At 59.3% G+C, this 13,419-nt stretch overlaps 1 protein-coding gene, 1 non-coding gene and 1 pseudogene across 2 annotated transcripts; 2 read left to right on the forward strand and 1 right to left on the reverse strand.

Annotated features, from left to right (window-relative positions):
* The first annotated feature begins 4,300 nt into the window (after window positions 1-4,300).
* On the forward strand, window positions 4,301-4,447 carry LOC128039221 (5.8S ribosomal RNA; annotated as a pseudogene).
* A 2,766-nt stretch (window positions 4,448-7,213) lies between these two features.
* Window positions 7,214-11,507, reverse strand: LOC128039218 (uncharacterized). Its single transcript, XM_052627467.1, has 4 exons — window positions 11,393-11,507; window positions 10,471-10,545; window positions 8,562-8,629; window positions 7,214-7,321 (listed from the first exon to the last, which is right to left on the reverse strand). The coding sequence occupies exons 1-4, from the start codon at window positions 11,505-11,507 to the stop codon at window positions 7,214-7,216; spliced, it is 366 nt and encodes a 121-aa protein (XP_052483427.1).
* Window positions 11,508-11,538: 31 nt separating this feature from the next.
* On the forward strand, window positions 11,539-11,690 carry LOC128039219 (5.8S ribosomal RNA). The gene has a single exon (XR_008193701.1). It is a non-coding gene; the product is annotated as a 5.8S ribosomal RNA (ribosomal RNA).
* The last annotated feature ends 1,729 nt before the right edge of the window (window positions 11,691-13,419 follow it).

The following is a 13,419-nucleotide window of genomic DNA, read 5'->3' on the forward strand; positions in this document are numbered from 1 at the left end:
ATGTCGGGAGCCTCGAGCACCTCGGCACCTTTGCATGGATGGCCAGGGCCTTGAGCACCAAAGCTAAAGTTGGGCCCTGTTTGGTGCGGGGCGTCGGGTAAAAAGTGTCCCCATTTCGGACACATGAATGTCACTGGTAGCGCATTGACCAAGTTTTTTAGCTCTTTAGGGGAGGTGATATTGAGCGGCGGGGGTTGTCGAGGCCGGCCCCCCATATGCGGACGTCGGTGCCCCCACCGCCGGTTAGGTTCCGGCGGTGCTCCGGCGATCCGTCCGGCGGTGCTCCGGCGATCCGTCCGGCGGTGCTCCGGCGAACCGTTCCGTAGCATAGGCCCTTGGTCGTCGGGGAGCCTCGGGCCCATCGGCACCTTGGTGCTAGGATGTCGGGCCGGACACCATCGGCAAACTAAGCCCTTGGCCATGAAGGGCCTCGGGCGCCATCGGCACCTCGGTGCTTCGATGTGCGGAGCCTCGGGCACCATCGGCCCTGGGCCCCTTGGTCGTGCAGGGCCTCGGGCACCATCAGCACCTCGGTGCTATGATGTGCAGGAGCCTCGGACCTTTCGGCAACCTAGGCCCTTGGTCGTGCAGGGAGCCTCGAGGCACCATCGGCACCTTGGTGCTTGGATGTGCAGGAACCTCAGGGCACCATCGGCAACCTAGGCCCTTGGTCGTGCGAGAGGCTCGGGCACCATCGGCAAACTAAGCCCTTGGTCGTGCAGGGCCTCAGGGCACCATCGAGAAAATAGGCCCTTGGTCGTGCGGTGCCTCGGCCGCCATCGGCCCCTAGGTGCTGGGATGTGCAGGGCCTCGGACACCATCGGCAAACTAGGCCCTTGGTCGTGCAGGGCCTCGGACCTGTCGGCAACCTAGGCCCTTGGTCGTGCAGGGCCTCAGGCACCATCGACACCTTGGTGCTTGGATGTGCAGGAACCTCGGGCACCATCCAACCCTAGGCCCTTGGTCGTGCGAGGCCAGGCACCATCGGCAAACTAAGCCCTTGGTCGTGCAGGGCCTCAGGCACCATCGGTAAAATAGGCCCTTGGTCGTGGGGGCCTCGGCCACCAGGCATCGGCCCCAACCTCGGCCCCTTTGGTCCGGTGGCGGGCCTCAGGCAGCATCGGCACCTCGGTGGCTGGGATGGCAGGAGCCTCGGACACCATCGGCAACAATTGCTTGGATGTGCAGGGAGCCTCGGGCACCCATCGGCACCTTGGTGCCTGGGATGTGGGCTAAAGAAGAGTGTCCGCATTTGGACAGTCGAATGTTGCTGGTAGCATATTGACGAAGTTTTTAGCTCTTTAAGGGGGAGATCCGCTGCCCCCGGGTGCCCCCTCCGAGCCGAGGTGGGGTGCGTCTAGCCCCCATGGGGTCGGGTCGTCCCAACGACTCACCACGGGGTGAGTCGGTCGCCGGCGGTGGTGGCCGGGGTGACAATTTTCCGGCCGGTCAAGCCCGTGCCCATAGAAATGTAAAACGACTCCAAGACCAAGTTCCCTATTCGGGCAAAGATCTCTTGGGGTGGCTTATGCATTGCTATGGGCTCGGCAACCCCTTTCGCCCCGTCACGTTTAGGGACGCCTTGTGCATCCCAAGTCGGCGACCACCGGTGCCTTGGCCTTGCCCCTTGCCCGCATTCGAAACTGCCCGCGACCCTAGTACCAAGTCCTTTGACGGCAACGGCCTTTGGGGGGTAAGTTGAGTTTGTAGGCTCGGTCTTGGCTCGACCAAGTCCGGTGGGACTTTTCCCTCGTAGTTCTCGTGCCAAGCGGTTGTGGTGCGCCCTCGTTCGTTGTTCCTTCCGCTCCCCTACCATTCGGTTGGGTGGGCTGTTGGGCGGTGTGCGTGGGCGCTACTACTAATACGCAATAGGCATATGGTGGCGTTTTGGTTGTGTGTATTGGCCTCCATGCTACTCGCATCGAACTGTCGATCCGCCTCCTCTTCATTAAGTCCCTTGTTGTAATCGAACTCAAGGGGTGCGATCGGATCTGTCTGCGTACCTAAGCCGGATGGAATTATGGATGTGTTGCCGTCCCTTCTCCATCCCGTGCCCTTCAGGGGTGCGTGGTGGACCTCAATCGTGCCTTGTGTCGGTGCGCCCCTTAAATCGGCGTGGCCTCGTCGGTGCACTGGTGCTCGATCGTGCTTTCGGATGCGGAAAATATTTTTGAGAGTAGGGTTAGGCCCTCATCTCTCGATGCCTATGCATTTGTCTCTTGACACGGACGATGCTCGTGCTCTGTTATGACCTCTTCGTAGCTCACGGGGCATGTTGAGGGCCATGCAGTGCCGACGTCGCGGAGGAATGCTACCTGGTTGATCCTGCCGGTATCATATGCTTTCTCAAAGATTAAGCCATGCATGTGGTATGAACAAATTGGTGTGAAGCTGGAATGGCTCATTAAATCGATTATAGTTTGTTTGATGGTATTTGCTACTCGGATAACCGTAGTAATTCTAGAAGCTAATATGCAACAAACCCGACTTCTGGAAGGATGCATTTATTAGATAAAAGGTCGACGCGGGCTTTGCCCGTTGCTCGATGATTCATGATAACTCGACGGATCGCACGGCCTTTGTGCCGGCGACGCATCATTCAAATTTCTGCCCTATCAACTTTCGATGGTAGGATAGTGGCCTACTATGGTGGTGACGGGTGACGGAGGTTGGGGTTCGATTCCGGAGGGCAAAAGCTACCACATCCAAGGAAGGCAGCGGCGCGCCCAAATTCCCTGACACGGGGGTAGTGACAATAAATAACAATACCGGGCTCTTGAGTGGTAATTGGAATAATACAATCTAAATCCTTAACGAGGATCCATTGGAGGGCAAATCTGGTGCCAGCAGCCGCGGTAATTCCAGCTCAATAGCGTATATTTAAGTTGTTGCAGTTAAAAAGCTCGTAGTTGGACTTAGGGGTGGGTCGGCCGGTCCGCCTCACGGTGAGCACCGGTCTGCTCGTCCCTACTGCCGGCGATGCGCTCCTGGTTAATTGGCCGGGTCGTTCCTCCGGCGCTGTTACTTTGAAGAAATTAGAGTGCTCAAAGCAGGCCTACGCTTGTATACATTAGCATGGGATAACATCATAGGATTTCGATCCTATTGTGTTGGCCCAGGATCGGATAATGATTAACGAGGGACGGTCAGGGCATTCGTATTTCATAGTCGGGGTGAAATTCTTGGATTTATGAAAGGCGAACAACTGCGGCATTTGCCAAGGATGTTTTCATTAATCAAGAACGAAAGTTGGGGCTCGAAGACGATCGAATACCGTCCTAGTCTCAACCATAAACGATGCCGACCGGGATCGGCGGATGTTCTTTTAGGACTCCGCCGGCACCTTATGAAATCAAAGTCTTTGGGTTCCGGGGAGTATGGTCGCAAGGCTGAAACTTAAAGGAATTGACGGAAGGGCACCACCAGGAGTGGAACCGGCAATTGACTCAACCGGAAACTTACGGTCGGACATAGTGGATTGGGTGAGAGCTCTTTCTTGATTCTATGGGTGGTGGTGCATGGCCGTTCTTAGTTGGTGGAGCGATTTGTCGGTTAATTCCGTTAACGAACGAGACCTCAGCGCTAACTACACCGGGGTGATCCTCCGTGGCTAGCTTCTTAGGGGACTATGGCCTTTTAGGCCAAGGAAGTTTAAGGCAATAACGGTGCGTGATGCCCTTAGATGTTACGGGCCGCACGCGCGCCTACGATGTATTCAACGAGTCTATAGCCTTGGCCGGGCGGGTAATCTTTGAAATTTCATCGTGATGGGGATAGATCATTGCAATTGTTGGTCTTCAACGAGGAATTCCTAGTAAGCGCGAGTCATCAGCCGGTTGACTATCCCGCCCTTTGTACACCCGCCCGTCGCTCCTACCGATTGAATGGTCCGGTGAAGTGTTCGGATCGCGGCGACGTGGGCGGTTCGCTGCCCGCGACGTCGCGAAGTCCACGAACCTTATCATTTAGGAAAGGAGAAGTCGTAAAGGGTTTCCGTGGTGAACCTGCGGAAGGATCATTATCGAAACCTGGGCGAACGACCCGCGAACGAGTTGCAAACAACACCGGAGGTGGTGCGGGTGCATCCTCCCTCGCCACCCCGTGTCTCGGGCAGCCAGTCCGTCGTCCCTCTGCCCGTCGGGTGGGGTGAGATGCCGGGATCAACCTCTTCGAGGCAAAACGAACAAACCCCGGCGCGAATCGCGCCAAGGAATCGAAACGAAAAAGGGGCCGTCTTCTGTCGCCGCACCGTTCGCGGTGTCGGTGGATGATCTGTTCTCTTGTCGCAAAATATCAGAACGACTCTCGGCAACGGATATCTCGGCTCTCGCATCGATGAAGAACGTGGCGGCGATACTTGGTGTGGTGCAGAATCCGTGAACCATCAGTCTTTGAACGCAAGTTGCGCCCCAAGCCATTAGGCCGAGGGCACGTCTGCTGGGTGTCACGCATCGTCGCCCCATCCAACCATGAGCCCTCGAGCCTCGGTTGGACCGCGGGCGAAATTGGCCTCCGTGCGCTCACAGCCAGCGGTTGGCCTAAATTCGAGTCCTCGACGACATCATCGTCGCGACGATCGGTGGTAATCTGTAAGCAACCTCGTTGGTCGTCGCGTCCGTCGATCGAGACCCTTGAACCCCGGCTCCCAAGGACGGTGCTCGCATCGCGACCCAGGTCAGGCGGGATTACCCGCTGAGTTTAAGCATATCAATAAGCGGAGGAAAAACTTCCAGGTTCCCCTAAACGGCGAGCGAACCGGGAAAAGCCCAGCTTGAAATCGGTCGCCATCGGCGTCAATTGTAGTCGGAGAAGCGTCCTCGGCGACGGACCGGGCCCAAGTCCCTGGAAAGGGGCGCCGGAAGGTGAGAGCCCCGTCGTGCCCGGACCTGTCGCACCACGGGGTTCTACGGTCGGGTTGTTTGGGAATGCAGCCCTAATCGGGCGGTAAATTCCGTCAAAGGCTAAATAGGGCGAGGCCGATGGCGAACAAAGTACCGGGAAAGATGAAAAGGACTTTGAAAAAGTCAAAAGTGCTTGAAATTGTCGGGAGGGCGGATGGGGGCCGGCGATGCGCCCGGTCGGATGTGGAACGGCGAGCCGGTCCGCCGATCGGCTCGGGGCGTGGACCGACGCGGGTCGTGGCGGCCCCAAGCCCGGGCCTTTGATACGCCCGTGGAGCGTCGTCGGATCGTGGGATTCAGCCGCGCCGCCTCGGCGTGCTTCGGCACCTGCGTGCTCCGGGCGTCGGCCTGCGGGCTCCCCATTCGGCCCGTCTTGAAACACGGACCGGAGTCGACATGTGTGGAGTCAACGGGCTGAAAACCCGTAAGGCGCAAGGAAGCTGATTGGCGGGATCCCTCGCGGGTGCACCGCCGACCGACCTTGATCTTCGAGAAGGGTTCGGTGAGAGCATGCTTCGGGACCCGAAAGATGGTGAACTATGCGGGCGGGGCGAAGCGGGAGGAAACTCTGGTGGAGCCCGGCGATCTTGACGTGCAAATCGTTCGTCGACTTGGGTATAGGGGCGAAAGACTAATCGAACCGTCTGGTAGCTGGTTCCTCGAAGTTTCCCTCGGGATAGGTGGAGCCCTTAGCGAGTTCTATCGGGTAAAGCCAATGATTAGAGGCATCGGGGCGCCGCCCTCGACCTATTCTCAAACTTTAAATAGGTAGGACGGCGCGGCTGCTTCGTTGAGCCGCGCCACGGAATCGAGGCTCAAGTGGGCCATTTTGGTAAAGGGGGGGGGGAAACCGGAAGGGGGGGCCCCCCCCCAAAAAAACCCCAAAAGGGGGTTGGTTAAAAGGGGGGGGGAAAGGGGGAAAAAAAGGGTTTAAAAACCCCCCAAAAACCCCCAAAAATGGGGGGCGGCCACCCCCCGGGGGCAAGGGGGGCCCGGGGGAAAGGGGGGGGCGGGGCCGCCCAAAAAGGGGGCCCGGGCCCAGGCCGGGGGCCGGGTTTGGGGTTTGGGGTTTAAAAAAAATTTGAAACCAAAGGGAAAGGGAAAGGCCCGGGGTTGGGTTGGGACCAAAAGGGGGGGCCCCCCCCCCCCCGGGGGGGGTTTTTCCCGGGAACCGGGGGCGGGGAAACCAAATTGGGAGCCGGGGGGGGGGGGGAAATTTTCTTTTTTCCCCCCACCCAGGGAAAGGTAACCCGGGGGAAAGCCAAGGGGGGGGGGGGCCCCCCCAAAAAAAGGGGCCCCCCCCCCCCCCCCGGGCCCCCCCCAAAAAAAAACAAGGAAGGCCAAAAACCAAAAAGGGAAAAAGGGGGGGGGGGGGGGCCCGGGCCCCGGGCCCCCCTTCCCCGGCCCCCCGAGGGGCCCCCCCGGGGGGGGCCCCCGGAGGGCCCCCGGGGGCCCCCCCGGGGCCTTCCCCAAACCGGGGGGGGAATTACGGAAATTAAAACAAAATTAAAAACCCGGGGCCCCGGGGTTTTACCCAATGGAAAGGGGAAAAATTAAAAGGGGGTTAAAAGGGGGGAAAAAAAGGGCCCCTTTTGCCAAATTTTGTAAATTTTTAAAAAAATTTCCCCTTTCCCTTTCCCCAAAACCTTGGGGAAAAAAGGGGGAAAAAGGGGGGAAAACCGGAAAAGGACCTTTGGGCCCAACTTTTCCCTTTTTTTAAATTCCTTGAAGGGGGGGGGGGCCCTCTTTTGGGAAAAAACCCCTTTTGGGATTTAAAAAAGGGGGGGGGGGGGGAAAAAAACCCCGGGGTTGAAAAAACCGGGGGTTTGGGGGGGAAAAGTTTTTCCGGTTTCCCAAAAAACCAAAGGGGAACAAATTTAAAACCTTGGTTTTTTTTTAAAAAAAAAAGGGGGGTTTTTTTAACCTTATTTAATTGGGTTTTTGGGGTTCCGGGTTTTCCCTTTGGGGGGTTTTGGGTTGGTTTTTCCCCAATTGGGGTTTCCTTTTTGGGGGGCCCCTTTTTATTTTCCCCCCGGGAAAGGGTTTTTGGGGGGGAACCGGTTATTTTTTTCCCGCTTGGGAAAAAAATTTTTGGGGGTTTTTTTTTGGGGCCCGGGGGGGGGCCCCCCCCTTGGGGGAAGGGCCCTAATTTCCCGGGCGGGGGGCCCCCCCGGCCCCGGGGCCCCCGGCGGGGCCCCCGGGGCAGGTTTGGTGCGGGCCCCCCGGGGGGGGGGGGGAATTCCCCGGGGGGAAAATTCCCCAAAAAACCCCCCCCAAAATTTTTTTCCCCGACCCAAACCCCCGGGGGTTTTTTAAATTTTCCCACCCCCTTTCCCCCCCCAAGGGGCCCCGGGGGATTGGGTTTTGGTTAAACCGGGGCTTTTCCCTTTTCCCCTTGGAGGGTTTTTTCCCCTTTTCCCCTTTTTGGTTTTTTTTTAAAAATTTTTTGGAAAACCCGGGATTTTTTGGGAAAAAATTTTTTCCCCCCTTAAAGGGAAAAAACCCCAAACCCCTTTGGAAAGGGGGTTTTGGGGGCCCCCGGGGGGGCCCCCCGGAAACCCAAAAAACCTTTTTTTTGGGAAAGGGGGTTTTTGGGGGACCAAAAAAAAAGGGGGAAAATTTGAAAAGGGGGTTTTGGGGGTTTCCCCAATTTTTCCTTTGGGGGCCCCCGGGGGGGGCCCCGGGCCCCCTTTCCCGGGGTTTTCCCCCACCGGGGGGGGTTTTCCCCCAAAAAAAAAAAATTTTTGGGGCCCTGGGGTTTCCCCCCCTAAAAAAATTCCCCTTAAAAAAGGGTTTCCCTTCCCCCCAACCCCGGGGTTTGGTGGGGGGAAACCCCCCCCTTTAAAGGGTTGGGGGGGGGGTTTTGGGCCTGGAAAATTTTTCCCCCAAATTTGGGGGGGAAAAAGGGGGGGATTCCAAATTTCCCCCCAAATTTCCCTTTGGGGGGGGGGGGCCCCGGGTAATTGGGGGGGGGTTTGGGGGGGGGGGGGAGCCTTGAGCACCAAAGGTAAATTGGGCCCGGTTGGGGGGCCCGGGGAAAAGGCCCCTTTAAAAAGGCCCCCAAAAAATTTTTGGGTTTTGGGGGGGGGGGGGGGGGACCCCAAAGCCGGGGGGGCCCCCCCTTTTTTTTGGGGGGTGTTTGGGGCCGGGGGGGGGCCCCCCCCCCGGGGGCCGGGGCCCCCCCGGGGGCCCGGGGTTCCGGGGGCCTCCGGGCCCCCCCTTTCCCCGGGTGGGGGGCCCGGGGAAAAAACCCCGGGGCCCCCCCCGGGCCCCGGGTTTGGGGGGCCCCGGGCCCCGGAAAAACCCCCTTGGCCGGGGGCCCCCCCCCCCGGGTTTTGGGGGCCCCCCCCCCCCCCGGGGGGGCCCCCCACCCACCCCGGGTTATGGGGGGGGAAAAACCCCCGGGGGGGCCGGGCCCCGGGAAAAACCCCTTGGTTTTGGGGGGCCCCGGAAAAACCCCCCCCTTTTTGGTTGGGGCCCGGCCCCGGGGGAAAAGGCCCGGGCCTCCCCCGGCAAATGGTTGGCCCTTTCCCCGGGGCCCGGCCGGCCAACCCCCGGGCGGGAGGGGGCCCCCCCAAAAATTTTTTGGGGGGGCCCCCCCGGGCCCAAATTTGGCGGGGGGGGAAAAAAAACCCGGGGGGGGGAAAACCCCCCAAAAACCCGGCCCTTGGGGCCCGGGGCCCCAACCCCCGGTTTCCCGGGGGGGCCCCGGCACCTTGGGGGGGGGCCTGGGGGGGCCCCCGGGGAAGGGGCCGGGGCCCGGGCCCCGGGCAACAGGGGGGGGAAGGTTGGGGGGACCCCGGGAAATGGGGGGGAGGTTCCGGCCCCGGTTGGTTGCGGGAAAAAAAATTTTCCCTTTTGGGGGGTTTTCCCGGGTCCCCTTTGAAATTTTTTTTAAAAGGGGGGGGCCCCCCCCCCCAGGGGGGGGGCGCCCCCTTGGGGGGCCCCCGGGCCCCAAGGGGGGGGGGGGCCAAGGGAAATTTTTGGGGAAAACCCTTTTGGGAAAATTCAAAAATTTTTTTTGGGCCCCCTTTGGGGGGCCCCAACCGGGGGCCCCCCTTTCCCCCCAATTTGGGGTTAAACCCCCGGCCCCAAACCGGGCCCCGGGGCCAACCCCTTTGGGGGTTTTGGGGGGCCCCCGGCCCCGGGAAGGGGTTTTTAAGTTTTTTAAGGCCCGGGGGGCCCCCCCCTTTTTTTTCCCCCCTAATTTCGGGGGGGTTGTTGGGCGGGTTTGGGGTTCCTTCCCTTCCCCCCGGGGGGGGTTTTTGGGGGGGGGGGCTCCCCCGCAAACCCGGTTTTTTTTTTTTGGGGCCCCTTGGGTAAGGGGGCCCCCCTTTAAGCCCGGGGGAAAGGGGGCCCCTCCCAATCCGGCCCTTCCCCGGGGGAAAAGGGTGGGCCCCCCTTTCCCCCCCCGGGGGCCCGTGGGGCCTTCCGGGGTTTTTCCCGGGGGAAAAATTTTGGGGGGTTGGGCCCCCCTTTTTGCCTTTGGATTTGGGTTTTTTGGGAATTTTTTTTCCCTCCGGTTTTGGGGCCTTTGGGGGGTTTGGGTTTTTTTTTTTTAAAAAAAGGGAATGCCCAAAAAAATTTTGGTTTCCCCGGGGAAGGGTTTTAAACCATTTGGTTTTTTTAAAAATTTCCCGGGGAAACCGGGGAAAAAAAAAAAAATTTTTTTTTTGGGTCCAATTAAAAAATTTGGGGCTTTCCCCCCCCAAAAAAAAACCCTTTTAAAAAGGGTGGGGGGGAAAAAACCCCAAAATTTGGGTGGGTTTTCCCGGGGGGGAAAAATTTTTTTTTGGGGGGGGGGGGAAAAAAAGGGGGGGGGGGCCGCCGGGGGGGAAAAAAAATCCGGGGGGGGAAATTTAAAAAACCAAATTTAACAAAAAAAAGGGGGGGGGGGGTAATTCCAACTAAATCCCTTAAAAATTTTGGAGGAAAAGGGGGGCCGGGGTTTCCCCCCCCTTTTTTTGGGGTTTTTTGGGGGGGGGGGTTTGGGGCCGGCCCCCGGGGCCCGTTCCCGGTTAAGGGCCCAAAGCCCCCTTTTCCCTTTTAAACCTTTTTTTTTTTTTTCCCCCTTTTTAACAAATGGGGGTTCTAATTTTGGGGTTTTGGTTTTTAAGGGAAGGGAAAAAAAACCAAGGGGTTTTTATTTTAAAAAAAGGGGGGGGGGAAAAAGAAAAAACCCCGGGAAAAAAGATGGCCCCGGGGGGGGGGGGGCCCCCAAAATTTTTGGGGGGGGAAGGGGAAATTTTTAAAAAAGGGGGGCACCCAAAACAAAGGGTTTTGGGTTCCCGGGGGAAATTCCAAGGCGGAAAAAAGGGGGGAAGGGCCCCGGGGGGTGGGGGGCCCCAAAAAGGGGGGCTTTTTTTTGGTTTTTGGAACCCGGGGGTTTCCCGGGTTTAGGGGGCAATTTTGGGGTTTTTTCCAAAAAGGGGGCAAAAGGTTTTTTTTTTTGGGGGGGGGGGGGGGCCAAAATTTGGGAAAACCGGGTTTTTTTTTTGGGGAAAAAATTGTTGGTTTAAAAATTCCCCCAGGCCCCCTTTTTAAATTTTCCCCTGGGGGGGTTTTTTTTTGGGGGGGGGGGGAAGGGCCGGTTGGCCCCTTTTAAAACCGCCCTTTTTTGGGGGGGGTAAAAAGGGGGGGGAACCTGGGGGGCCCCCAAAGGCCCAAAACGAACCCCCAAAAAAAAAGGGGGGTTTCCGGGGCCCCCCGGGCCCCCGGCCGGGCGGCCCCCCCTTTTTGGGGGGGGGGGGGGCCCCCCTTCCGGGCCAAACCCCCCGGGGGCCCCCGGCCCCCCGGGGGGGGTTTTGCCGGGTTCCGGGGCCCAAAACCCGGGGGAAAAAAAAAAAAAGGGGGGTTTTTCCCCCCTTTGGGGTGGGTTTGGGTTTGGTTTTTTAAAAAACCAAAGGCTTTCCCGGGTTTCCCCCCCGGGAAGGAACGTTTTTTGGGGTTTAAATGGCCCCACCCTTTTGGAACCCGGGGGGGCCCCCCTTGGCCAAGGGCCCTTTTTTCCCCCCCCATCAACCGGGCCCCGGGGGTTTTTCCCCCTTTGGGCCCGTGCGCCCCCGGGGGCCCCCTTTTTGGGCCCAGGGCGGGCCCCGGGGAAAAGGCCCTTTCCCCCCCCAAAAAAACCCGGGAAAAACCCCCAAGGTTCCCCAAAGGGCGGGGAAAAAGGGGGGAAAAAAAGGGCCCGGGGAAAAATTGGGGGGCCCCCCGGCGAGGAACCGGGAAAAGCCCCGGAAAGGGGCCCAAGGGGGAAATTTTGGGAAACCCCCGGGGCCCGGGAAAGGGTTTTAAAGGGGCCCAAGGGGGGTTTGGGAATTCCCCGGGGGGTTTGGGAAAAGGTTTGGGGAAATAAAAGGGGTTTAAAAGGGAAAAAAAGGGGGGGGGGAAAAAAAGGGGGGCCCGGGGGGGGTGCATCCTCGCCTCTCGCCACCCCGTGTCTCGGGCAGCCAGTCTCGTCGTCCCTCTGCCCGTCGGGTGGGGTGAGATGCCGGGATCAACCTCTTCGAGGCAAAACGAACAAACCCCGGCGCGAATCGCGCCAAGGAATCGAAACGAAAAAGGGGCGTCTTCGTCGCCGCACCGTTCGCGGTGTCGGTGCTTCATGATCTGTTCTCTTGTCGCAAAATATCAGAACGACTCTCGGCAGCGGATATCTCGGCTCTCGCATCGATGAAGAACGTGGCGAAATGCGATACTTGGTGTGAATGCAGAATCCGTGAACCATCGAGTCTTTGAACGCAAGTTGCGCCCCAAGCCATTAGGCCGAGGCACGTCTGCTGGGTGTCACGCATCGTCGCCCCATCCAACCATGAGCCCTCGAGCCTCGGTTGGACCGCGGGCGAAATTGGCCTCCGTGCGCTCACGGCCAGCGGTTGGCCTAAATTCGAGTCCTCGACGACATCATCGTCGCGACGATCGGTGGTAATCTTGTAAGCAACCTCGTTCGAGTCGTGCGCGTCCGTCGATCGAGACCCTTGAACCCTTTCGGCATCGCAAGGACGGTGCTCGCATCGCGACCCAGGTCGGCGGGATTACCCGCTGAGTTTAAGCATATCAATAAGCGGAGGAAAAGAAACTTACAGGATTCCCCTAGTAACGGCGAGCGAACCGGGAAAAGCCCGGCTTGAGAATCGGTCGCCATCGGCGTCAATTGTAGTCGGAGAAGCGTCCTCGGCGACGGACCGGGCCCAAGTCCCTGGAAAGGGGCGCCGGAAGGTGAGAGCCCGTCGTGCCGGACCTGTCGCACCACGAGCGCTGTCTACGAGTCAGGTTGTTTGGGAATGCAGCCCTAATCGGGCGGTAAATTCCGTCAAGGCTAAATACGGGCGAGGACCGATGGCGAACAAGTACCGCGAGGAAAGATGAAAAGGACTTTGAAAGAGTCAAAGAGTGCTTGAAATTGTCGGGAGGAAGCGGATGGGGGCCGGCGATGCGCCCGGTCGGATGTGGAACGGCGAGCCGGTCCGCCGATCGGCTCGGGGCGTGGACCGACGCGGTCGTGGCGGCGGCCCAAGCCGGGCCTTTGATACGCCCGTGGAGACGTCGTCGCCTCGATCGTGGGATTCAGCACGCGCCGCCTCGGCGTGCTTCGGCACCTGCGTGCTCCGGGCGTCGGCCTGCGGGCTCCCCATTCGGCCCGTCTTGAAACACGGACCAAGGAGTCGACATGTGTGCGAGTCAACGGGCTAGAAAACCCGTAAGGCGCAAGGAAGCTGATTGGCGGGATCCCTCGCGGGTGCACCGCCGACCGACCTTGATCTTCTGAGAAGGGTTCGAGTGAGAGCATGCTGTCGGGACCGAAAGATGGTGAACTATGCTGGCGGGGCGAAGCGGAGAAACTCTGGTGGAGGCCCAGCGATCTTGACGTGCAAATCGTTCGTCGACTTGGGTATAGGGGCGAAAGACTAATCGAACCGTCTAGTAGCTGGTTCCTCGAAGTTTCCCTCGGGATAGTGGAGCCCTTAGCGAGTTCTATCGGGTAAAGCCAATGATTAGAGGCATCGGGGGCGCAACGCCCTCGACCTATTCTCAAACTTTAAATAGGTAGGACGGCGCGGCTGCTTCGTTGAGCCGCGCCACGGAATCGAGCTCAAGTGGGCCATTTTGGTAGCGAGCGGCGATGCGGGATGAACCGGAAGCCGGGTTACGGTGCCCAGCTGCGCGCTAACCTAGAACCCACAAAGGGTGTTGGTCGATTAAGACAGCGGACGGTGGTCATGGAAGTCGAAATCCGCTAAGGTGTGTAACAACTCACTGCCGAATCAACTAGCCCGAAAATGGATGGCGCTTAAGCGCGCGACCTATACCGGCCGTCGGGGCAAGGGCCAGGCCCCGATGAGTAGGAGGCGCGGCGGTCGCCGCAAAACCAGGGCGCGAGCGGCGGAGCGGCCGTCGGTGCAGATCTTGGTGGTAGTAGCAAATATTCAAATGAGAACTTTGAAGGCCGAAGGGAAAGGTTCCATGTGAACGGCACTTGCACATGGGTTAGTCGATCCTAAGAGCGGAAGCCCGTCCG

Source organism: Gossypium raimondii, unplaced genomic scaffold, assembly GCF_025698545.1.
Source record: "Gossypium raimondii isolate GPD5lz unplaced genomic scaffold, ASM2569854v1 Contig00351, whole genome shotgun sequence".
Classification (NCBI taxonomy): domain Eukaryota; kingdom Viridiplantae; phylum Streptophyta; class Magnoliopsida; order Malvales; family Malvaceae; genus Gossypium; species Gossypium raimondii.